The sequence below is a fragment of the Neolamprologus multifasciatus genome, chromosome 20, assembly GCF_963576455.1.
Source record: "Neolamprologus multifasciatus chromosome 20, fNeoMul1.2, whole genome shotgun sequence".
NCBI classification, from domain to species: domain Eukaryota; kingdom Metazoa; phylum Chordata; class Actinopteri; order Cichliformes; family Cichlidae; genus Neolamprologus; species Neolamprologus multifasciatus.
In genome coordinates, this window is record NC_140458.1 from 16,144,195 (window position 1) to 16,169,357 (window position 25,163).

The window sequence follows — 25,163 nt, forward strand, 5'->3', positions numbered from 1 at the left end:
AATAGACGTAGGCTGCTGGGGGATTCCCATGATGCATTGAGTTTTTTCTTTCCAGTCACCTTTCTCACTCACTATGTATTAATAGACCTCTCTGCATTGAATCATATCTTTTATTAATATCTGTCTCTCTTCCACAGCATGTCTTTATCCTGTCTTCCTTCTCTCACCCCAACCGGTTGCAGCAGATGGCCCCGCCCCTCCCTGAGCCTGGTTCTGCCGGAGGTTTCTTCCTGTTAAAAAGAAGTTTTTCCTTCCCACTGTCGCCAAAGTGCTTGCTCATAGGGGGTCATGTGATTGTTGGGTTTTTTCTGTATCTATTATTGTAGGGTCTACTGTACAATATAAAGTGCCTTGAGGCGACTGCTTTTGTGATTTGGCGCTGTATAAATAAAATTGAATTGAATTGAAGGCAAATTACAGCGCAGGAACACGAGAAAACACGGTGATGCAGGACGCTTGCAATACTTTGGTCACTTCAGTGCACGCACCCACAAAACTGGATGTCACGACGCATAAATGTGACATATTTTACTCCATATTCATTCCTGCTGTCTTACTGTTTATATTTTACTGCTGCACAGGCAGCATGCAGCACCTATCATGGCACTTTGCATGTACAAGGACAGTAAAAGGCTCTTCTACTCTATTCTATTCTATTGTCATTTGCAAACACTGATGCAGCCGTGTATTTATGTGGAACATTTGTAATATTACTGGACATTTGAACCTAGGCCAATATCAACGAGTTACAGCAGCTTTGAATTTATTTCAGACTGGATGTAGCCAGTTACAATTCAAGTCTCACATAAGTATTTTGTTAACTTTCAAATCAGATAAAAGCTTTGTTGAAGAGTGTATGGCTTCACTAACACCTGAGGGTGTTCTATAGCAAAATCAACTGTGATGTGCAAACGTTTGGAGGCCTCGAGGGCCAAAAGGTCAGATTGCTGACTCACTGACTCAGAACAGGACGTTTACATGGAACTTGCTTTTGACAAATATTGCAGTACCTCCACCTTTTCTGGGTTGATCTGTCCTATATACATTATAGCCATCAATACTTATAAGCCTACTTGTAATCGGTTTGTTTAATCAGTCCAATGTGCCCATACACAAAGCATATCATGGAACATAAGCGACCAAGATGGATATGATGTGGTTTAACATAAGAAGATAAGAAGTAGCAGAAGAACGACACGCTTCAGTTTAAAGATTTCCTCAAATTATTTTTTATAATCTAATTCTATTCTAAAATCATGTTTAAAGGAAAGTACAATTGTTGTGAAGAGCCGTAACACAAATCATTTGGGGCAGTTCCACAAAAGAGAAGAACAAGGGCACAGGTAAAGACTTCATTCACCTCAGTGCACCGTCACTTTTGTACACCACAACATATATTTGCACACATGCTTATCCTTATTTATATTCATACCTACATCTCTGTATTCATCTAGTCAGCTTAATATTTATCTAACAATGTCTCTGCTTCTACACTCATTTATATGAGTTTGTTGTATATTTGCTGCTCTGACAACTCAATTTCCCCTCTACGATGAATAAGGTTTCTCTGATTCCAATTAATGTCCATTAAATCTGCGTGATCAATGGCATGCAATAGAATTTAATGGCAAAAACGCATTATTTTTTTTAACACATTGGGGGTTTACATGTTGTTTTAGTGAACGACTAAACTAACTCTGATCAGCTGTTTGGAAACAAAATAAACAGACTCTTCATATCAGAAGCTCAACCTGCACTGTGCTCACAGCACAGTCAGCGCTAAATCTGATTTGAACTGACCAAACTATACAGTACCTGTATGAATACTATGAAGGCCGGAAGTGAGAGGCTGTGGAGTGGGACGGTTTGTGAGACTGAAATTACCCAGAATGCACCAGTAAGTGACACAGGAAATCATTCCTGGCTGTGGATACTTCCCTGCACAGCTCCTCCATCTAATGCACAACACACACTTTTGTTCTACGGTGAAAATAACAATTTGTTACAGTTTAGCCTAAAATGTCAATGACATATTTCTCCTCTGCAATATTTTGGACATTTATAATGGAGCTATTTATATATATTACAGCCACACCTTATATTTTCTAACTGTGTAATGTATTGTGTTATTTAATTTTGTTCAATGTTACTGCTCTTATTGACTCGGAGCGACTGTAACCACAGAATTTCCTCAGGGATTAATAAACTCTTTTTATTTCACTTTCCAGCATGCAGAGAATGTGTTAAACGTTTTTCTCTGCCACCTACTAACAACATACACAAAGAACATAAAGGCTTCCACCTGGCCCAAATGACCACAATTACGACATATTGTTAGGAGTTGGTGGGGTTTCTCTGGTGTGGTGTCACGGGGTCTACTTCTGTTTTCAGCTCAGGTAGGCGGGGTGGTGTGTCACGGGATGCTGACACACCGGCGGTGCATCAGACGTCATTTGATGGAGCGTTACTTAGGAGCAGCGCGACTGATGTCTGGTGTCGGAGTATTGCCACCTCCTCGAGTGCTGGATCCATCACCCACTTACCTGTCAGCTGTTTGTGAAGCCGCATTTCCGGGATCACTACGGAGATCATTTACAGCGTTTCTCCCACATCGCGAGAATCCCCGCCCGAGCCCGTACAGCCAGTGTGACAAATCCACCCTGCGTGCGCGGGTACCCCCTTTCCCTCCAAATACGTGTCAGCCTCCTCCCCTGGTTTCCCTCTGTTTGTCCCTCTGTATAATTTCATCCCGTGCAAATAATTTTGATACCACAAATAAAGAGCACTCCCTGCATTTTCTGCGCTTCTGTGTGTTCTGCCATAGAGTCCGTTCACTCAGCATAACACATATTTTCAGTGTCAGTTCATCAGATGATCAGTTTTCAGGATTCAGATGTATTGTTTGGTCTATTAAATGTCACACACTTGCAAAGAGCATGGTTTATTTGAAGACACAGAGGAATCAAACATCTCCTTTTGTTAAATCAAAACATTTTGTCTTCTGAACGTTTTATTTCTGCTTCTGCCAACATGTTTAGTTAACGAGCTCGACTGGACAGAAACAATCACAATAAACAGACTCTTCATATCAAAAACTGCTGAACCTGCACTGTGCTCATGGTTAAACCTCCCACAACATTTTGTCTTCTGAACATTGTATTTTTGCTTCAAAACTGCTTCTAGCACAACAAGAGTCAGCAAAGTCTGGAATGAGACTTAAAAAAGCTTCAGTCCACATTTCAGTTTGTTGAGCTCGCTGTTGCTCCAGAGGAGGCCCTCAGCTGGCCGGGCTGGAGCCGAGGCCCCAGGGATGCTGCTCCGTGTCGCGCTGCTCTCCAGCTCCACTGGCTGGTCAAACACAGTCATTATCGAATAATTGTCCACCATGAGGCACGACGGGTCGTCCGACTGTCCAGGAACTTTACCAAGGGCATAGTTCTTCCACGTGACATTATCAGTGCACACCTGCCACGGAGAACCTCTGAGGGCAAGTGCTCTTTCAGCCTGCACGTCTGCCCATTTGCGCTCCTCACTTCTCTCCGAGTCCATCGGTGAGGAATGCAAGGGACGGGCGTCCTGCCGGGAGTGTTGCATCTGGTCCAGCAGCATCCTCACAGTATATATGGGCTGCTGCTGCTGCTGCAGAGGTGTGCTGGCCTCTGAGCGCTCTGTCTGTGTGTAGATGGAGCAGAGCTGGAACAGCTTCTCTCTGGTTTCCTGAGGGGGGGGATGCTCCATGTCATCCAGGACTAGCTGGATCAGGTGAGGTGTGCTGATGCAGGGGGCATCCAGACATGCAGACAGAAGCTGCTGCGACCTCAGCTGGATGCGGTTGATGAAAATCCTGTCCTTCGTTCTGGCTTTCTTCTGCAACTTTGTCTCAAAATGATATTCAAATTTGTTGTTGTTGCAGAGGAGGACTTCTGAAATCCATGCAGAAATATAGAAACACCTGTGACCGTTGGGCTCTTTGCTGAGCAGCTTCAGTTCCACAAAGAGCTTCTCAAGGAAGAGGTGAATGAAAGATGGAGAGTTAAGCATCTTTAGCAGGGGCAGCCAAAAGCGCAGGAAGGTTTGTGGGACTCTAGGCTCAGTGGGACTGGCACTGTCAGAGGTTGTACAGCCTAATGTTTCCAGCTGCTCCGTGGTAGGAACAAGAAAACCGTCTTCCAGCAGCACATCAATCAACAGCTCACTGGACTCCAGTGCAAACTGCTTGATCTCACCCAGCAACCAACTCATGTCTGCTAAGGGGGCCTGCCACAAGCTCTTCTCCTTGTCTTCAGGAGACCCATCATCAAAAGCTTGGTACTGGTCCTTCTCATAAGAGATCAGCAGCTCCCGAGCTTTTCTGTAGTCTTCCACTTCTTTCTGCCTGGCAACGAGCTCATCATCCTGGCGCTTGACGTCAGATTCCTCATCCTCGCCATCCGACTGCAAGTCCCAGCGCTCATCGGGGGCTCCTCCCAGCTGTCTGGACCAAAACTCCTGCTGGAGCCACTCCAGGACCACCTTACATCCCTTTCGGCACCATTTCAAAGAAGGAAGCGTCCGATGCGTGATTTCGTGCCTCAGATCCACCACCCACTCGGGGATGTTCAAGTTTCCAGCCAGTCGCCTCAGCGGCCGGGCCGTTCTCCCCTGCTGGCGCTCCGTGATAAGATTAACAAATCTTACCAGGGCCGTCCCGTACATCAGGATCAAGTCATCTCCGGTAAGCTGTCCGGACCGGTCCCGCACCTGGCAGCGCACGAGGTCCGCTGTGCAGTCCACGGCCACGGGAAAACTATTAGCGCACCTCGCCCTCCAAGCCGATATCCTCTCTAACGCAAACCTCTGCAGAGAGGAGTCCATCGAGTAAAGGTAGTCCCGAACCTGATCCCACTCCGCTTTGTTAAGCCAGGCTACCACATGGCGTTTTTTCTCAGAGCCCTTTTTCTTCATTGTGCGCGCTCCGGACCTCACGCTCAATCTCTCACTCACCGGGAAAAGCCGCTCGCCTCACGCAGAGTCCACTCGCAGATTTATATGACAGAGGACCGCGTTCAGAGCTTTGAGTTTTACCGTCGCTTGTCGCACAGCATCCAGGAAATGACGCTGACGTTTTCTTCGGCTTCGTTTACGGCTGACATTCACCCTGCGGGCACGCTGACGCCACCTGCTGGATTGGAGGATAGAGCGATGGTTCTACAGAGCGCTTATTTACATGATGCTGGTCATAAACGAGCTTTCTTTGGCTATGGTGATGATCACAGTTTATTTACGTACTCTATAAATTCACGCTGTTTACTTTAAGACACTGCACTTTTTTCTTGCATCGCATTCATTTGGACCTTTCAGGCTATTGTTGCTTTCATGATATGACTTGACTAAAAGAAATCTGATAGCCTTTGATTTTTGTTTTCTTTCTCTGAGGACAGCTGGATTCACAGCGTATTGATTATAGGATAAAATATCAAAGAAAAGATGTCTAGCTTGACTTTGGTAAGAGACATAAATCCCTTGAGGACTGTCAGGAACAGCAGCCCGTGTAAACATCAGCCGACATTCCTGAGTGGCTTTCCTCTGGTCCTCACGTCACGCCGAAGGATGGCGGTAATGCACACGGTCGCTGTTTGACAACCGCCAATAAAACCCACGAAGAAGAACCCGAGGCCAGTTTGGATAATGGCGGGTGTTCTGACAGAGAAACAACTTGCTCGTCATGTGTATTCTTCATTGGATGTAAACATTAAATACTATATTAACTAAATAAAGTCATAGTTGTGCTCACATAGCATTAAATGCTGCTCTGTGATTTGTTTGAACGGTTGGACGTGAGCGGCTCATTAATGCACTGAAATGATGCAATGTATTTATTATTTATGCATCTGTAGAAGTTTACTTGCTCAATGGTGCCCTCTTTCAGAGGCAGTGGATAGAAGGCTGAGGTGAGCCTGAGGTAGCTTGTAGAGCAGAACGCTGTATATCAGAGGTGGGGAACTCCAGGCCTCGAGGACCGGTGTCCTGCAGGTTTTAGATGTGTCCTTGATCCAACACAGCTGATTTAAAGGCTAAATGACCTCCTCAGCATGTCCTGAAGTTCTCCGGAGGCCTGGGAATGAAACAATCATTGGATTCAGGTGTGGTGACCAAGGGTGAGATCTAAAACCTGCAGAACACCGGCCCTCGAGGACTGGAGTGGGAGACCCCTGGACTAATACCATGAGTGTTGGTGAGCTTTTTACTCCCCAGTGGTCTGTACCATACAGCAGACCATAGTTTTATGGATACAGTTCATTAAAAATAGTCCACCAGGCCCCAGCAGTGTGCACACAGTGAGAAGGCTGGGACACCTATCACAGCAGCCGTACCCTAATTCAATTAATCAGGTGGAGGAAAGGTTAAAAGAAATGACCCTACTCTCTCTCTCTTTTTAAATAAAGATCAAAACTATTAATACCGGCCAAAATGGTTCGTAATGGTTTGCAAACATGCTTTTTATGCTATACAGCTGGACGTTTTACACGCGGCCTCGAGCAGCACTTAGAGGTCCTGCAGTTTTTTGGTATTTCTTCATTTGGCTTCATTTTTCAGATCCAGAAGGGCCCAAGCAGGGTGTGCTGGCACACAGTACTTTAACCACATCGTGGTACTGCGTTCTTCCATTTGGGCAACATCTCTAAAATTAGAAATATCCTGTCTCAGAGTGACGCTGAAAAGCTAGTTCATGCATTTATTACTTCCAGGCTGGACTACTGCAATTCATTATTATCAGGATGTCCTAAAAACTCCCTGAAAAGCCTTCGGTTAATCCAAAATGCTGCAGCAAGAGTACTGACAGGGACTAGAAAGAGAGAGCAGATTTCTCCTGTTTTGGCTTCCCCTCATTGGCTTCCTGTTAAATCCAGAATTGAATTCAAAATCCTGCTCCTCACATACAAGGTCTTAAATAATCAGGCCCCATCTTATCTTAATGACCTTGTAGTACCATATCACCCTATTAGAGCACTTCGCTCTCACTCTGCAGGCCTACTTGTTGTTCCTAGAGTATTTAAAAGTAGAATGGGAGGGAGAGCCTTCAGTTTTCAGGCCCCTCTTCTGTGGAACCAGCTTCCAGTTTGGATTCGGGAGACAGACACTATCTCTACTTTTAAGATTAGGCTTAAAACTTTCCTTTTCGCTAAAGCATATAGTTAGGGCTGGACCAGGTGACCCTGAATCCTCCCTTAGTTATGCTGCAATAGACGTAGGCTGCCAGGGGATTCCCATGATGCATTGAGTTTTTCCTTTCCAGTCACCTTTCTCACTCACTATGTATTAACAGACCTCTCTGCATTGAATCATATCTGTTATTAACCTCTGTCTCTCTTCCACAGCATGTCTTTATCCTGTCTTCCTTCTCTCGCCCCAACCGGTCGCAGCAGATGGCCCCGCCCCTCCCTGAGCCTGGTTCTGCCGGAGGTTTCTTCCTGTTAAAAGGGAGTTTTTCCTTCCCACTGTCGCCAAAGTGCTTGCTCATAGGGGGTCATATGATTGTTGGGTTTTTCTCTGTATCTATGAAGCGCCTTGAGGCGACTTTTGTTGTGATCTGGCACTATTTAAATAAAATTGAATTGAATTGTGGTCAGTGTGTTAGCGCAGCATCCCATCTGCTGAGACATTCCAGTAACAGTCCAGCTCATTGACCATAACACAGAATCCACGTTACTGTCATTCTTAGCCTGTTGCTGTTTCTAGCCAGAAGAACATGGAAACATTAGATCACTAAGGTCTTTCAACATAGCAACAAAAATGATGTCAGATATGCAGACATACGGTTTCTCGTAAAATGTTTTCATTACATTTTCTGATTTTTTTTATTTTTACAAAAAATACCTTTAATAATTTGCCTCGTTACATTTCTTGTCAGTGACATTTTATTAAGAGTAATTCTTTCTGCTTTACAGTGACTAAGAAACTGTATTATTATTATTACACACTGTTACACTGACGCACACTGTTTAGGAGTGATACTTTACAGAACAGCAGGAAGACAGCATTTCATTCTTTTGAGTCATTAAAGGACAAAGTAACATTTTAAATCCTATGATGCAGGTTTGGATAAACTGGACAGAGGCAGGTGTAAACTTGTTACACAGCGCTGTAATCAACTTGTGTACTTTCACTGTGGACACAACGAGTCAGTGTGAGTCCAGTGTTTTGAATCTTCTTCGGTTTTCTTTCTCTGGTGCTACATGATTAAGTACATCTCAAAACTCGGGTAAATAGAAAATAATAAAAAAAGGACACTGCTTAAAACTGTAATTCAACAATCACATTTGACCCTGAATTAGATAAGAAAAAAGATAAATGGATGGCTTTAATGTTAGAGGAGCTAAAACAGATGTTTCAGACAGAAGATGAACTGGGGAGCTGCACCAAAGGGCAGTAACAGATAAATAAGTATTATTTTTAACAGTAAAATGACTCCAGCAGAGGAATAATAACTGCAACTGCAAGGTCAGCACAGATATTACCTGACAGTCCCACTTTTTTTTTGTATTAACAATAACATAATCGACAGTATTACAGGTGTACAAAATCAAAACTGGCTGGTCACTAGAAGCTTTGGCTTTAAAGTTGGACAACAGAATCTGAAGCTACTGTAGCAGAGTCCAAGTAAAAAGTGGTGAAGCTCAAAAATAGAGTCTCGATGTGACATCGATGGAACAAGCCTTCCATCCAAAGGAAGATGATCCCCGAATGAACAACTTCCACTGTTCATCACACGATGTAGGCGTAGGCGTAGTAGCACACAGCTGATAACACAGCTAAAGGCAGCAGCACCAGAATCATCTTCCACAGGCTTCCTGTGGACTTGTCTCCAGTGGGCTCCCCTGATCGTTCAGACGTGTGATTGGTGGAGCTGTAGGTGACCTGCACGGCAGCCCTGAGACACAAAGGAGAAGAGGTGGGTTAGACCTGGCTATAAACTCACGAGCTCAAACATGTGACTGCTTCATACTGCAGGATTCACTCTGTGTCAGCATCTGGTCCCTCCACTCCATGTTGCTCAGTGCTTCGCTTCACCCTGTGTGCAGGAAACACGCAGTTCAATACTTAATGTTCAAGCCAGCACTGGGTTTGTTTCACTGCACTACATTTATGATGCATTTTAGGGAAAGTTACCCCTGGCTTTACCCTCAACATGTCATCACCATTATGACTCTGAGCTGACAAGAACAGTGGATTTTATTAACACACATAACAGATTTGCACTGGTAGTTAGCTGCATGCACTTTTTGGTTTAAGGATGGCTGGGTATTAAAATGTTATCAAGTCCAATTAAACAAAATATCCTCAAACAAAGGTCAAGAACGTGGTAAAGTCCCTCACGTGGAACAAATGGCAGTAAGTACCCTGGCATCTGCGTCAGCAAGCTAAAATAATGAAATGCTGCAGTTTGAGTTTCACATGTAAACCATCTCTCTGCTTCCCTCGTCACCTCCTGGAGTTCTCCCATTTTCACATGTAAATGATTTGATTGGCTGAATAGCGTGTGTGTAGTGAGTTACAAAGCACACGATTGGTTGGTGTACACACAACAAGAGATAAAGGAAAAAGTTGCACAGATTAATATAACGTTAGTGTATATACTAGAAAATCCAACCTATCATCTTACAGTGTAAATCACAATACTGTACTAAGAAATGTGACTCTGCAGAGTTCTTGCCTGCAGGTTTAGACTGACTGACATCTGGGTAAACAACAACAATCTGCCCTTTCAGTTTTACTTCCATGGTAGTGTAGACCATAACACAGATGACGTGTGATAATACCAGTGCAGCTTGGGAGAATTTCATAGAGGAAATAAAAGCACAGTGTTGTATGTGGGCGGTGCAATATAATCAGCTTTAAAACTATCCAACCGGAGCGGTGCATAAAGGCGTGCACATTAGCCTGCAGGGCTAGCAAAGCAGCACTGCTAATGTTCCTCACACTGCTAGTGCTGCCCCATTACTTGGTAATACTACAGTAATCAATATTATTTAACCGTGTGAATGTCAGTTAAGTAAACAACATTTAACTTCTTTTTACAGTTAACACTGAATGGAACGATGTTTGCTAACTGGGTATTAGTTCTTTGTAAACCAGTCTGGTGGTTGTTGGCAGGTTGCAACTGGTGTTTCTAAATGGTTAGTAAAGAGAGTGGTGCATCGAGAACCACCAGTATCTCGCCAGTCAAGGTGAATGTTGTTTACCCATGAATGCCACAAACCCACACTATCACTTTTATGAGATTCATGTTCTGTTTAATCTGCTTCACTATAGTTTCATGTCCACATTTGTGCATGCACACGCATGCACCATGTTTGAAATGCACATGTCAGTGGAGCGGCTTCATCGATCCATCATTGTCTCAGAGCACGAGAGGATCTTAAATTAGAGCCTCATCCAGATGCTCTAACACAGGGGTGTCCAACTCCAGGCCTGGAGGGCCGGTGTCCTGCAGGTTTTAGATCTCACCCTGGGTCAGCACACCTGATTAGTTCATTACCAGGCCTCTGGAGAACCTCAGGACATGTTGAGGAGGTCATTTAGCCATTTCAATCAGCAGTGATGGATCAAGGACACATCTAAAACCTGCAGGACCCTGACCCTCGAGGCCTGGTGCTGGACACCGTGGCTCTAACCTCTCCTCAGCCGTGCGTTTGCTGCTGAAATAGTGTCACTAGTGTTGTTTGTGGGGACAATGAAGACAGGCCTCCATGAGATCATTAAAGAGTCACATTATAATCAAGGTAAACATACTTTGCAGGTGATGATCTAAATAAACCCTCAACACCTCAGCCTCACAGATCTCGACAGAACAGGTTGCTGCTCTTTTTCTGCTAACAGGTTAATCAGGATGTCGTGTTGCATCAGTGTCTTTAATGTGCCTTGCAATGTTCTGTGTGGGTTATAGCAGTACTCACGTGTTGGCAGAGCGCTTACGTGTAGCCTGTCGAAATGAAAGCAGGAGTAATTGTAAGATTATTGTCTTTTTCCAGAGTAGAGGAGTTGGCACAAAAACAAAGGGGTAGGCAGACAATCAGGACTCACTGCACTCTGGTATGTGATGTAGGTAACTTCCTCCTCTGTAAAAAACAATACGAAACACAAATCATGCAACTATTACCTCAAAGTTACACCTCCAAATCTGATCAGAGGACAGAAACAGGAGAAGCAGAGTGAGCCTGAGAGCGAGCTGCTGGGGCTGACCTCTTCATACAGACCAGTTATCATCACTGCTGCTGTTTCCATAACACTAACTGATTCAAACTTCAAATTCACAACTATGAAGGGAAGAGAGTTACAGTTCACCACCAAATACCACAGTCTCCTGACTTTACCCAATCACCGTTTGTGTGTTTAAGATTGGAGCTAAATGAGCCCGATCCTTAGTATTCTTCATTCTGACTGAAACACTGATGGCTTCTACCTCAGGCTGCTTCCTACCTTCCTCTCTGTAGTAGGTCTTATCAGAGGACGTCTTCATTGAAGCCTGCTCCATTGCCTTTTCAAGCTTCCTCTCATACAGATGCCGAGTGGAGTCTGTGTTCACACAAAAACACTTCTTCAGTATGTGAACAAAGTACAGACACTTATTTAAATAAATGCTCAATGAATTAAAAGCAGTTTTTTGGTTCACATGACCTTTTGTAATGAATGATTTTAATGTCACGTGGATCCATTTTTATGATGTAGTGTAAGCAGTTTCCACATACTGTCCACATATACCAAGCCAGACCTGACGTAGCGGTAGCCTCGCGTTATAAACTTCCAGTATAAAGGAAGTTTCCCGCAACATTTTCCTCATGTTTCAGATGCAGAACAGCGCTCACGTGGATAATCTGCGTGTGTGGAAAACACTTCACGGCGCAAAGCTGCGATCCCTGTGTGTGTACTTACCCACGATGGGTCCGTGTTTGATGCCATACTGAGAGAGCAAGCTGCCGAGCTCCTCGTCGCTTTTCTCACTCAGAGACATCTGCAGACAGACAGACTCAGACATGCTCCACCCTGCGCTCCAGCAGGGAAACCAACAAGCTACATTTCAAAGCCAAACTTTATCAGTCAACGTTTAAGACAGTCGTACATGTTGTAAAGCGTTAACTTCTTTGGGCCCCGTTAAAATGAGTTTTCCCGCAGAAACATAGTTCCGAGAACCGACCTGGCGGCTTTTTGTGTCTCTCTCTCAAAAGTAAATCCACGCTGCCACAAACAAATGAAAGCGGCGCATGAACAAAGCTGACGGTAAAGTGGGCTGAATGTCACTCACCTTTGGAATAAGACGACGGCTGTGCTGCGTGAACTGAGACGAAGGAAAGTCGGGCACAGCAGTAAAGCTCACATGTGGGCGTAACTTCTCCAGAATTTGGAGACGTTAGGTTGGCACACCCACAGAGCACTGCTGATCCTGCTAACCTGGCCTAGCCTTGTTCTGTAGCACGGTTACAAGTGCTTTGCTTTTAAACGAGTAATCAGCGCTCAGAGCGGGTCCAACAGGACCTTTGTCATCGGCAATCTGTGTAACACAATAGACATTCCCCTCCCGCCCCTGCGAGCGATCATCCTTCCAGCCTGGGTCCCCTACCAGAGGCCTTGAGGATCCTGCGCAGCACCTTGGCTGTTCCTAGGACTGCGCTCTTCAGAGACTCGGAGGACTCCGATTACCACTGGAACCACCGGGAGCTTCACCCTCCACATCTTCTTGAGCTCTTCTCTGAGCCCTTCTAAGCAATTTCATGTCAGAAACTTTTGTCTTCTCTCATAGCTTGTGTGTTTTTTGTTGCTGTGAACTGGTGCTCTATTAATAAAACTGAAACAATGAAACCTTTCATTCTTCGTGGAAGTTTGTTCAGTGTATGACACGCATTTAGTTTCTATTTCACTCGTCTGTAAATTAATATCGGCTCCCTTACATTAAGCTGGAGGGAAATAAAGACAACAGATGCTGAAAAATGGCGACTAAATGAAGTAAAGACATTGTGTGAATACATTTTTATTAGTGCTCTGTGTAAGACTTTATAAATATAAAGCAGTACTGCAAGTCTCCTCTGCTGGAATGCATAAAAACGTGATTTTGTCTGGTACAACGGTAAAATAATCATCATCTTTGATGTTGTACTCCAAACAAGAAAAACTTTAATGTTCATTACATTTATGTCAAGTTTTCATGAAACCATGCAGAGTTGAATCACTCATCGCTCTGTGTCATCTCTCTAAGGCACTCCTTCAGGTTATCCACCCTTTCAGGTGGAGCCTTCTGTATGGTCTGCTCCAGCAGCCGCCGTGCTTGATCCAGTCCTCCCACCTTAGGGGCGTTCTGGCGGAAGAGGTAGCCACAGAGCTGATTGTCATGGCAGTCTGGGGAAAGCAGGCCACACAGAAAGCGCAGGAACATGTCAAAGTGACCCAGTGGGTGGTTAAAGGTTCGCACCAACGCACACTGGATCAGGCCTGCGATGGACCTGGTTTGTTCTTTGGATGCAAAGATCTTGGGCATGTGCAAGATCCCAGAGTCCAGGACGTTCTTCTCCTCTGTGCGAAACATTGCGAAGACATACAAAGCAGCCATGAACTCCTGCAAGAAGGAAGATAGAGCTTCTTAAAGCGTGATCTCTACAACATACAAGTTTTTCACATTTTTGTGTATGTCACAAGAAACAAACAGTTGATTACAGTGGCTCCTCGTTTATCGCGGAAGTTACGTTCTAAGAGTAACCCGCGATAGGTGAAATCCATGAAGTAGCCAGCTTTATTTTTTACAATTATTATAGATGTTTGAAGGCTGTAAAACCCCTCACTACAGACTTTACACACTCAGACAGACACAAACATTTTCACACTTTTCTCTCTTGTTTAAACACTCACAGTTCAAACCTTGGTAGGAAAATAAGTCCAGTATTATAGAATGAAATCAAACACACCCGCGGCTGCCTTTCAGGGTGCAAAACGTTTCATCGACAGTGTTTGTTGGAGCAAACCTACAAACATACAGTGCAGCACTTCAGAGTCACACTGCTAGCGATCAAAGATTTATATAAATTTGACAAGCTGACCACATTCTGTACTGTACAGGAGACACGGCACGAGATCGATTAACAATGGCCTGCAGCCAATCAGGACGCAGAACACAATGCGCTGTAAAAACTAAAAAATGCAAAATTGCACAAAAAAATCAGTGAAACAGCGAGGCCGTGAAAGCTGAACCGCGTTATAGCGAGGGCCCGCTGTACTCAAAGTGGACCTGCTGCTTTTCCTTATGTTCTGTGTCCTGTTCCAAAGGCTCGACCAGTATATGTGCAACTAATCCCTGGATGTCAAAAGCTATTCTTGGATCTGCATGATGTCAGTGAAAGTGGACATCCTTGATATGGTTCTCTCAGTACAAAGCTCACATACTGTTCGAACCTTCTGTCTGTGAAGAACAGCCAATCAGAAAAGTTGGAATGTTTCATTTATGAAAGGATTCCCTGTCCGGTCCTTGTTATTCCGAACTCCAGATCATACAAAACTGCTCCACTAAAGACCAGAAATAAAATATGGACACGTTCCATTTCATTTCACACTTTTTCATCCCTTTTTTTAAAAATCACATACAAATACTGTTTCTGTGGTGGGTGGGTTGATCCCTGGCTGCTCCAGGCTGCATCCCAAATGCCTCGGGAAAGATGCTAACCCCCAAGTTCAGATCTAATGCTCTGCTAACCACTCCCTGCAAATATGATATAAATAGAAATTAAATAGAAAATAAAAATCTACACACGGATGCTAGGGTAGCTGAAACAGAGGGAGAGATGGGAAAGTCTGCAGCTTCAACAGACCCCTACATGTGAAGTGTATGTTTGATATATACTAGAAGGCGCATTAGTGTGTAAGATGCAATGCAGCTTGAGTTGTGCTAGCTTCACTACCTTTATGGAGTCTAAGGCTACGTTCACACTGCAGGTCTTAATGCTCAATTCCCATTTTTTGATCAAATCTGTCTGGTTGTTCACATTACAAATAAAATGTGACAGCAAACATGCTCTACTGTGAATGGTTCAGTTCTAAGGGTCAATGGTGGGGAGTCCCAGAGAGTCCCAGAGTCCCACACCAGCGAGGGAGGATAAGAAAGACAGACGCAACAGGCCTGTCTTTAAATCTGGGACTCCCCACCATTGACCCTTAGAACTGAAGAAGCTTCTCGGATGAGAGGTGAAACGTCTTCAAGCAACTCAAAGAAGTCCAGACGCTTTTCTTTCCAAGCTCCTTAGATGTCACCCACAACGCGCTCTGTTTATGGAAGTAAAAATGGCGGCTACAGAGCGAGTAGGTGTTGTTGCAGCAGTCTATCAACTTCTGCACAGTTGTAATCGACATCATTTTGACGAATTAATTAGAGAAAGAAGGACACTGAGAAAACAGAGAGCCTGTGCTTTAATACTGGCCGCCATGCTTTCTCGTTTGTCTTCTCCGGCGCTGTTAATTGGCGTCTGTCTTGTGTCAGTGACGTAAAAGACGGATTTAATGCAACATGACCATTCAAACAGCAGTCGCTTTCTAAAACATCAGATATGTATCGGATTCAGTACCACATACGAAAGTGACCCAGATCGGATTTGTGCCATTCACACTGTCATACCATGATGGGATATGGGTCGCATAGGGTCAGAAAAGTCAGATTTGATGCGCTTTCGCCTGCAGTGTGAACGTAGCCTTAGACTGTAAAGCTTATGGGAAAGTTGATGTCCGAGCAACAGGGACCTGTGAAGAGAGCTTATGTCAGGTCTGTTTGAAAAGAATAAGCACAAACATGTTTACCTGGAAGGTGAAGTGGATAAAGGAGTACACTGTCCTCCCATTGGCAGCTGGGGCGGGGAGCGCAGTGCACATGCCGCACAACACGGCCACCTCGTTCAACTTCAGGCCGTACTCCCTCAAATCGTCTTCATAGAACACGCTGGTATCCTTCTCCAGCATTTTCAAGGCCATCCTTCCCAACTGTACCACCAGGTTTTTATCATCAGTGGACCATTTCTGAGTGCAAAGAGCACAAGAAGATAAAAACAAAGCTCTGACACCAAACATAAGCTTTGCAGTTCCAGGGCGAATGCCTGTTCATTGGTCTTAATGGAAATAAACTGGGATTTGACTGTGTTTGATTTTTTGCTCCTTTAAAGCTGGGCCACATCTGGACTTTTCTGTTTCAACAGCTCTTCTTTTCACAGCAGCTGCGATGTCATCCATTCTGCTGCTTTGGGACTGCAGCGTACACCCGACAGTCATACATTAACACTCAGTCACTGACAATATAGACAGTATATGACCCCAGCACAGTTTCAAATGCCAGTCTGCATCCATGTGCTGCACAGAAACAAGCCCAGCATCAAAGTCATACTAAGGCTGTAACTTGACCAGTTTAAAAACAAAGACAGTATATAAAAGATGGATGCATCCTCTGTGACATCACTTCAGAAACTCGTGTAATACACGCTGTGGACAAAGCCGCTCTTTTTCTCCTAAAGCTACCAAACTAGAGCAGCAGTAGTCTGCAGCAGGACTGGAAGCTGTTTGGAAATGAAACACAGACACGTTACCAGCTCATTTTCCCTCCTGTCATAGTAAAACTGCAGCCTGCGATTCATCTGGACCATCAAAATGTTGACGTAGAACGGCGTCAGTCTGGGAGGATCCTTCCCGTAGCCCCGGTAACGGTAGCAACGCTCGAACACCGTGGCCACCATCCAGCACACAAACGGGTGGCGAGCGGCCATGACAAGTGTGGGGAGGCGCTTAAAATGAGACAAGATCTTTGCTCCCAGATCCGTATCGCTCTGCCAGCGTTTCTTCAGGTAGGACTCTTTCATGTCATCGCTGCGGACAAAGGGGGCAAACGGATTAACTCACAGCACTGAAACTAAATCACGTGCACACACAGATGTCAGAAAGAATCAGCCGCCATACTTGAAGCCCTGGATTTCTGTGACTGCATCGATGAACTTGGAAGGTATCTGTGAGACAGCCCCCCGTCTGCCTAGGATCCAGAGGCGGGCGCCGCGGAGCACAGTACCTCTGATGATGTTTACTACCAGGACGTCAGGATGTGCCGGAGTTTCGTTGTCATGTATGACTGGAGCATTCTGGAGACAGAAAAAGGAAACAGACAGAAATACGTCTGATTGAGTCAGCCACTTATCTTAGCAGCCAGGTTTATTCCTGCTGGCTAAACCTGCTCAGTTACAAACAAGATCGTCATAAGTACTTTACTCCATCTTCATTTAACCTCCTAGGACCTGACCTCCACATGTGTGGACATCACATTTCCTTTAGAAATGTGTGGTTTCTTGCACATTGAATTTTGGGTTGTCCAGACCACAACACTGAATGTTGGGCCTAATATCCACTTACGGGGACGTTATGCTGCCACTGTTCTATCCAAATGTAAAACGAATGTCCTCGTGTGTGGATCTGATTTTTCTCAGAAACAAAAATCAGGTAAGAAAAAAAAAAAAAAAAATCACAAAATTCTTAGTTTTTACATTCATCAGGTCCCAGTGACAGAGCTCAGGTCAGGAGGTTAATATAGCTGTGTCATGTCAGGACATCATTGCAAAAACAACGCCATGTGCTGCTAGCACACACAATGCCACTGCTCAAGCATCGTCCTCTGTGGGGAACATGATGCTGTTTTAGAAGCAGAACAGCTCTGCTGTGAATGATGCCGGTGACATTGTGGGAACGAGATGAAGATGTGTTACACTGACACTACACTACAAAGTTGTTTTGATGAGTGTGCCGCTTGTTGTGTGGTTGGAAGGAGGCGCTGCTGCTGTTCTGTTTAGTTAGTCTGAGAACAGGAAGTTAGTCTCACAGAATAAAAAGGGTTTTCACTCAAATCTTTAAATATCCAAGTGTGTTTGTTTCCTTTATGTGACTTGAGCCAATGATGTTAATAAGTCAGACATCAAAGTATGTGAATGGATGGGTTTACCTCCCAGTCCAAAGGACTCTGGTAACGATCAAATGAGTCCATTATGATGAGAAATTTACATTCATCCTCCTCCAGGAAAGGCTTTACATCTTTGCAGTCAGAATAAAAATATTCAATGATTTCCATGATGGACATCGTCTGAGAAGGAGGGAGGTGTTTGTTTCGCAGGACCCACAAAGATCTGAATGAAAGTTTGATGACAAACTGGATATCCTGGATAGAAAGAACAACAGAAAAGCTTTTGGTTATGAGCGAAACACAGGAACAGTAGCACAGCTTGTCTCTGCTGCAGCTGGAAAACCAAATACTGGCGACTCAAACCAACTACGCTGTGTGCTACTGCAGTGCTCAGGCTTCACACAGTATATAAGATGATAAAAAGGGAAATGTAGACAAAATATTGTGTAATTCCAAATATCAAACACATCTAGAACTCACACTGGCTTTCCTTTAGGGAACGAGCTAATTACAGCCTCTAACCCAGCATTAAGGAGGATGAATGGATGGATGACATATACAAAAAGATCATTCCCCTTACAGCTGTTATCAGAGTGAAACAGACCGAGTGAAGCTGCTGAGATTTCTGTGTTCTTTCAAAGTAACTGCTAACGCTTCATGTATCAAGTGCACGAGACTGGAAAACAGTTCAAACAGTGAGCTCCTGCTGGAGTGATGGTATAACCACGTGTTTATCCACAGCAGGGTCCAACCCGAACGCTTTTTCTGGTCAGGACTGGCCTGAGGCGCTCATTGGGTCAGGATACGCAGAATGTAAAGCATAAAGGCTCAGAGAACTCAGACCTCCCCACTCAGGACCAGCCCAGAACACACCCTGCTGTGGCTTTACTGAAGCTGTGATTTGTAAACATCTCACCTTATTGGCCCGCTGTTCGGCCCAATCCAGGCAGAATTTTCCCACACACACACTCATGCCAACTCCTGGAAGCCCTGTGGTCACCACCGTCCTCACCGGAGCACCGTCATCTTTCTTTAGTCGGATCAAATTGTTCAGTCCAACAAAGGTGTCAGGGCTGGGGACCGGGACAGGGGACGCAGGTGGTCGTAAATCGTGGGAGGGATAAATTCCTCCACAACCAGAGGTGGAAATCTCCGGCTCCACAAAGACCTTGTCTAGAAAGTTCTGCCTCCCAGCTTGAATGACTCCCTCCCTGATGACTTGATGTTTTCTGAATAAAGCCTGCTGCAAGCGGAAACGCATCAATGCTGTGTTGGAAAAAGATATGGAGGAAAGTGAGAAAATGACATGTAGGAAAGAAAGAAACATTCAGTCCTTCGGGTACGTGTTGTCTAAATTCTGAGGGCTAAAATGAGATCATTGCCATCATTCAACAACACATCACCTACAGGGGGAAGTAAGCAGTTAAATCCAGGACGTCACACAATCTACAAGTCAAGAAGCTTGCAGACAGAGCAGGGGTGTCCCACCCCAGGCCTCGAGGGCCGGCGTCCTGCAGGTTTTAGATCTGACCCTGGGTCAGCACACCTGAATCACATAATTAGTTCATTCCCAGGCCTCTGGAGAACTTCAAGACATGTTGAGGAGGTCATTTAGCCTTTAAATCAGCTGTGTTGGATCAAGGACACATCTAAAACCTGCAGGACACCGGCCCTCGAGGCCTGGGGTTGGACACCCCTGGGACAGAGGTCAGAGAATAGATGTTCGAGTGTCGGCAGACAGCAGGAGCATCAGAGTTGCACACCGAGCTACAGCAACTTTCTTATTTGTGATGATTGGAGCAGCAGATGCTTTGTAATGGCCGAGGCATGAAAATATAAAATGTCGTTTCATTTTACACATGAGTAACCCTGTTAGTATATGAATTGTTGAGCCATGGCCAAAAACAATTATATTGTCACTCTGACTTAAACAGTCTCATCTTTGACACAGCGACCACAGCGATTCTGAAGTAATCCCATTGAGGCTTCCCAGAGCTGTTCCCGCGGATATTGGATGTCATTTGCCGTGAGGCATAAAACGCTCCAAGCACTTTGACCCTTCTTGAAACAGAAACATGAACATACTCTGCTGATGGTGCTGAAACCTCCTGAAAGCCCATGCACTGTCCGCTCACCTCTCTTACACATGTTTGACAGCTCCTCTGCTTCTGGCTTCTTGTTGATATTTTCCAGATTCGTTATTGTGTGAGTCAGAGCTCGATCTTGTCCTGCAGAGCATAGTTTGCATCCAAAATAAAAGCAATAAGAATGTGTGACACAAGTGTCCATCACAGCAACGACTGTTTCAGCTGTGAAATAAACTTTTACACCAAAATCCCCCCACAGTTGTAAAAGACTGGTTGGCAGCTGTTGCTCCTAAGCGTGGCCCAGCCAGTGATTAGGCTCAGGGGAACACCTTTCCACACGCAGGTTTGGATTTTTCCCCCATAAACTCCTTCATTTAGAAACTGCTGCTTTAGTTTACTTGTGTTGTCTGTGTTTGACATTTCAACTTGTTTGATGAGTTGAAACATTTAAGTGTGACAAACACACCAAATAATAGGAACTCAGGAAGAAGGCAAAGACTTTTCACATCACTGTAGGTGCCACAGCTGTGCTTCCTTACCGAGGACCTCCAACAGCCGGTCTACAAAGTCCAGTATGTCTCCATCGTACATTTGGTTCAGCTTCAGGTCAGCCTCCCACTGATAAAACCACGACTTGAATTTCAGCATTTCTTCCCAGGACAGCTTGGTCAGGATGCTCTGAATATTCTACAAATAAAGAGCACCTTATGAAAACACAACTTAAGACGATGTCTTGTCTTGCTGAATGCTCACGTACTCAAACCCATGGACATGATTTATCAATAAAACTTGTAACAAAACAGCAAAGTTGCTCTGAAATTTGTCCCTCGACTGCCAAATGGACTATCGGGATTTGTTCCACCCTGAATGTTTCATGTGTGCGCCCACTGCAGGAGCCTGCTCTGCAGGACTTCACTCTCAGGCGTGTTTTGGGCAGAAAGATGAAGTAACAGCAGAACAAGTGGAAAAGTCTCAAATGGACTGATTGGGTGTTTCAGGGTTTTCTGGCACCGCAGTCCTCTGACTAATCCAGAGAAGATTCATCTGTAGCTTTCTCTGACTCTGTGTCAGCCCCAGTGTGTATGGGACAGCTGTCACACACACCTGCAGCTGTGACCAATCACAGCCAAGATGTAAAACGTCTTTGTAACCTGAGGAAACATGACAGCTGCTGTTTGTCATTGTGGCACTGATCTTCATCACACTGGAAATGCAGACAAACGTCTGAAGGAAAAGCCTCCTGACAGCAACAAGTTCCAAACACTTTGGACAGAAAATGGTGATTACACTGTGTTATTAAATGAAAACGTCTTTAGCGTGGACACCAAGCGATAGCTTCAGTAAAGACAGACAGGCTTTGTACCAACCTTAAAGACATGAGGCAGATCCTGTTCTGGGTGCAGCCTGCCGGGCTGGCTGTTCTCGTCAGGCAGTGGATCATCTGGTTCAATGGGCTCAGGCGGTTCTGGAGAATTAGTTATTAAATACTCATCTTCTTCCTCATCCTCTTCATCTTTATAAAAGTCTTCCAGATCAACAGAGCTGGGAGACAACCAGAAGCACAGGGTAGAGTCAGAGACTGCTGCAAACACGGTTACACAGCACGCGTCCTACCTGACCCAACACTGCTCTTCTAATAATAATGACTCTCTGTTGTCATTTGTATAACGTTTGTCAACAACATTTGTTTTTTAAGTTTAATGTATTTGAAATACAGAAGACAAACCAGCCCGGGTCCATCGTCATGTTAAACTGAAACAGTGTGTGTGTGTGTGTGTGTGTGCGCGTACGTGTATGTGTGTACCTGTGTGTGTGTGTGTGTGTGCGTACGTGTGTGTGCATGTGTGTGTGCGTACGTGTATGTGTGTGTGTGTGTGCGCGCGTACGTGTATGTGTGTGTGTGTGTGTGTGCGTGCGTACGTGTGTGTGTGTACGTGTGTGTGTGTGTGCGTACGTGTGTGTGTGTGTGCGCGTGCGTACGTGTGTGCGCGCGTACGTGTGTGTGTGTGTGTGTGTGCGTGCCACCTGGTATCAATGACCACAGCTCCGGGCGCTCTGGTCTGCTGCGTGGTCATGGTGTACAGGGTTTCTGGAGACTCGGAGCGATCCTTGATCTGTATCCTGGTCAGTACGAAGAACAACAAGCTGTAACAGGCTGCAGCAGCTCATATCATCCACACCTGCCATCCTCTGTAACTCTAACAGGATATTCAAATGTACCAGATGAGCTGCTGTAAAATTACTGCCCTGCTTTCAAAAGCAGAAAAAGAATTATTGTCACTTCTGTGTTGCTGAGCATTGAAGAACAAATCCAGAATGGCTTGTGGCAGCGCCCCCTGCATAGAAACAGTGCAGGTCCAATCCGCGACATTTTTTAAAAACTCTGTACTTCGTTAGCCTGTATTTAAACATGACAGTGAAGTTGAAGCCTAATCCTAACAGCAGGATCAGCTGTGTTTAGCTGCACTGTCTTGTGCATCGTGCTGACTGTGCAAACTTTCCTGCAGCTCAGACAGTGGACAGGCTTCATTTTTAATACGGGCAATAAACTGGAACTAAGGGTGGCAGGCTAACTGTCCCAAAAACACACAGCAAAGAGCAGAGGTCTACAGACTGAAACTTCAAATCAGATAAAACACTCAGGACCAAGTACCCTGTCCCTGTGGGAGCTCTCGGTTCAGGTAGTTTTGCTACCACGTCTGCAGCTTCCTGCTTCTCCTCCACGTTGTTCTCCATGTCGTCACTCTCGCTCTTCATTGAACCGTAGCTGGACGGTGGCCTTTTCCACTTCTCCTTCTCCTCGTCCTCCTCATCCATCTCATCCTCTCTCTGGAAAATGCTGGGTGAAGGAAAATAAAGTTTTAGTGTGCACCTGACTGTTTCTTAAACATCATTCTTCTCACAGATATTCACTCATATATAGTTTTGGTTGTCTGGCTGTGACAGAGAGGTGTAAAGGTAAACCTTTTTTTTCTGAATTGCCACATTGCTTTCGGAAAGAAGCGCCTGCACTTACTCGTTATTGTTTCGTTACTACATTATTGGCTCCCTCGTCAGCGCTGACGCTTTGTGAGCCACTTTATGTTTTCCTCCTCTGTGTTTCAGATTTCGGTGACCGAAGCTAAACTCGCTCCATCACATCCCAACTGGCTCCAACTTAAACAAATTAATTCCTGATGGTGCTAAAGGCTGTAATACTAAAGCCAACAGGATGGTAAAGAACAGCAGACAGTATGAGAGCAGAGGGATGTTCAGAGTAGCTTTAACAGCTTTTTCAAATTCTAAATGTATGTGTAGCTTATGGCATTGAAACATGAAACATGATGTGCACTACTTTGTTAGTTCGGTGCTGCACAGCATACAGTTGTGTTCCTTTGCAAAGGATGGCCCAGTGCATCCAGGTACAACAAAGGGAGCAATGAACATGTTTCTGGAGCACTCACAGCTCTCCGGCTGCCACGCAGGAAAAAGAAGTCTGACTGGAAATTCATAGACTGGTTTTCTGCAAAGATGGCGGTTGGCCCACACCTGCCTCCCTGAAGTTAACAGCTGAAACGTGAAACATCAGCCAGTCACAGTGACGTGACGTTTACTTCACTTTCCTCGCTCACTGTAAACGCGGATTTCACTCGCTTTCTTGAACTCTTGCCCCCTGTGTCCACACAGCTGGGCTCTTTCTTTTCATTTGTCTCTGCTGTGACAGGGAAAAGGTCACGCAGGAAGAGGTGTGTCGGGGGGGTCTCGCTGCATACCTGACAGTAATAAATGCGTGTTAACACTTGAGTCAGAGCTGAGTGGTCTGTAGCGCACAGGGAGAGTAAACTACGAGGTCCCGTCGGAAACACTACTTCTCTCCTGAAGTCGCACACAAGCTGGGAAGATAATGACAACACCCACCTTTCAACCTCCGTGTCCGGGTCCATGTTTCTGGTTGGAGCAGACTGGCACGGCACGGCACGGAGCTTAGGCGGCTAAATGTTGCAGCACACAGTTACTTTAACACGAAAAGAAGCCGACCGGCCTGCCGCGCTGATTACGCTAAACGATACAACTTCCAACTTTCGTTTTCGACTCGTTTCCTTCCGCGAGCAAAGTGCAACGCAATCCCTAAGACTTCCGGGACAGCTTTTCGAAATAAAACCATGATCGTCGTTAGATACATACGTGTGTATGAAAACAGACACCACGGGCAGTGCTCGGGGCTGCAACACCACTGCCGTAGACCGCAGAGCTGCGCATAATCTTAATCACGGTCATAGAGCAGCTCAGAGGTTAGTTTGAGACATATTCGGGCTTCATAAGTTAGTCCATCCATTTTTATTGTCTTCAATATTAGTAGGATTTTTAAATAAGGTTAAAAATAGTCCCAAAAAGTAGAAAAATCAGATTAAACCAAAGAAATATTTCAATAACATAAGCATAACATTTATTTGTAACATTTAAAGCTATTGTTAGTGCTCGACATGACAAACGTGGACCTGAATGAGCTCCTCATCTAAGAGAGATGCAGTGTTATGTTGTGAGAAAAGCACAGTGCAGCTTAAATCACCATCTTTTCAGTGTTCCAGGGTCTCCTCTAAAGAATTGTCTTTACATGTTCAAGTGTACCACTTCCTACTTTATTAGGCAGATCTGTAAAATCCAGTGTTGTCTGTACATTAGTAATTCATATCAGTTCTTAGCAGGTCAATTCAAACATTATTTTCTGTTTATTTCTATTGTTCTAATGTCCTCATAAACACAGGACGGGCAAACTGTTAATGCATGAAAACACTGCAACACAAAAGTCCAAAGATGACTTTTTGCAGGGACTTTTCCAAGCCCTAGCAGGAAAACAAACTAAACAAAGGTGCAGCACAATGTCAAGGAATTGGCACATCTGAAGCCGTTAGACTTGTTTGGGAGAAATGTTTGTGCAACCACATTTTTAGCTGGTTTGTGGTACCACAGAGGATTCAGTTTTACCACCACAGTGTAAGACTGTGAAGCGAGCTTACAGCAGTCAACTACAGTGCAGGCCCTCTTTTCTTCAGGTCTGGTTTTCAGTGAGCCAGACTTACTTGTTATTTTTGAAAGTTTTCCAGGCTTTCTTTCAAAGCTTTGCCTTTGGAAATTGACTTTTTTTTTCTAACTGATTG

The 25,163-nt window shown here is 44.8% G+C and overlaps 3 protein-coding genes across 6 annotated transcripts; all 3 read right to left on the reverse strand.

Annotated features, from left to right (window-relative positions):
* Positions 1–2,925: 2,925 nt before the first annotated feature.
* On the reverse strand, positions 2,926–5,648 carry las1l (LAS1 like ribosome biogenesis factor). The gene has a single exon (XM_085146755.1). It carries the CDS (start codon positions 4,942–4,944, stop codon positions 3,217–3,219), a length of 1,728 nt encoding a protein of 575 aa, XP_085002881.1. The 5' UTR covers positions 4,945–5,648; the 3' UTR covers positions 2,926–3,216.
* Positions 5,649–8,530: 2,882 nt separating this feature from the next.
* LOC146494695 (uncharacterized) lies at positions 8,531–12,413 on the reverse strand. 3 transcript variants are annotated; one of them, XM_085146772.1, is made up of 7 exons: positions 12,284–12,407; positions 11,914–11,992; positions 11,461–11,556; positions 11,065–11,099; positions 10,938–10,963; positions 8,999–9,052; positions 8,531–8,911 (listed from the first exon to the last, which is right to left on the reverse strand). In XM_085146772.1, exons 2-7 carry the CDS (start codon positions 11,990–11,992, stop codon positions 8,746–8,748), a joined length of 456 nt encoding a protein of 151 aa, XP_085002898.1. In that variant the 5' UTR covers positions 12,284–12,407; the 3' UTR covers positions 8,531–8,745. The 3 variants fall into 3 exon arrangements, with proteins under 3 accessions (XP_085002898.1, XP_085002897.1, XP_085002899.1); XM_085146771.1 differs by having other exon boundaries at positions 11,914–12,312; XM_085146773.1 differs by lacking the exon at positions 8,999–9,052 and having other exon boundaries at positions 11,914–12,413.
* Positions 12,414–12,990: 577 nt separating this feature from the next.
* Positions 12,991–24,133, reverse strand: nlrc3l (NLR family, CARD domain containing 3-like). 2 transcript variants are annotated; one of them, XM_085146745.1, is made up of 12 exons: positions 23,923–24,133; positions 22,679–22,864; positions 22,051–22,146; positions 21,393–21,567; positions 20,565–20,712; positions 20,074–20,166; positions 18,855–19,204; positions 17,981–18,193; positions 16,954–17,129; positions 16,587–16,863; positions 15,811–16,026; positions 12,991–13,588 (listed from the first exon to the last, which is right to left on the reverse strand). In XM_085146745.1, exons 1-12 carry the CDS (start codon positions 23,946–23,948, stop codon positions 13,202–13,204), a joined length of 2,343 nt encoding a protein of 780 aa, XP_085002871.1. In that variant the 5' UTR covers positions 23,949–24,133; the 3' UTR covers positions 12,991–13,201. The 2 variants fall into 2 exon arrangements, with proteins under 2 accessions (XP_085002871.1, XP_085002872.1); XM_085146746.1 differs by lacking the exon at positions 23,923–24,133 and adding an exon at positions 23,469–23,904.
* Positions 24,134–25,163: the final 1,030 nt, after the last annotated feature.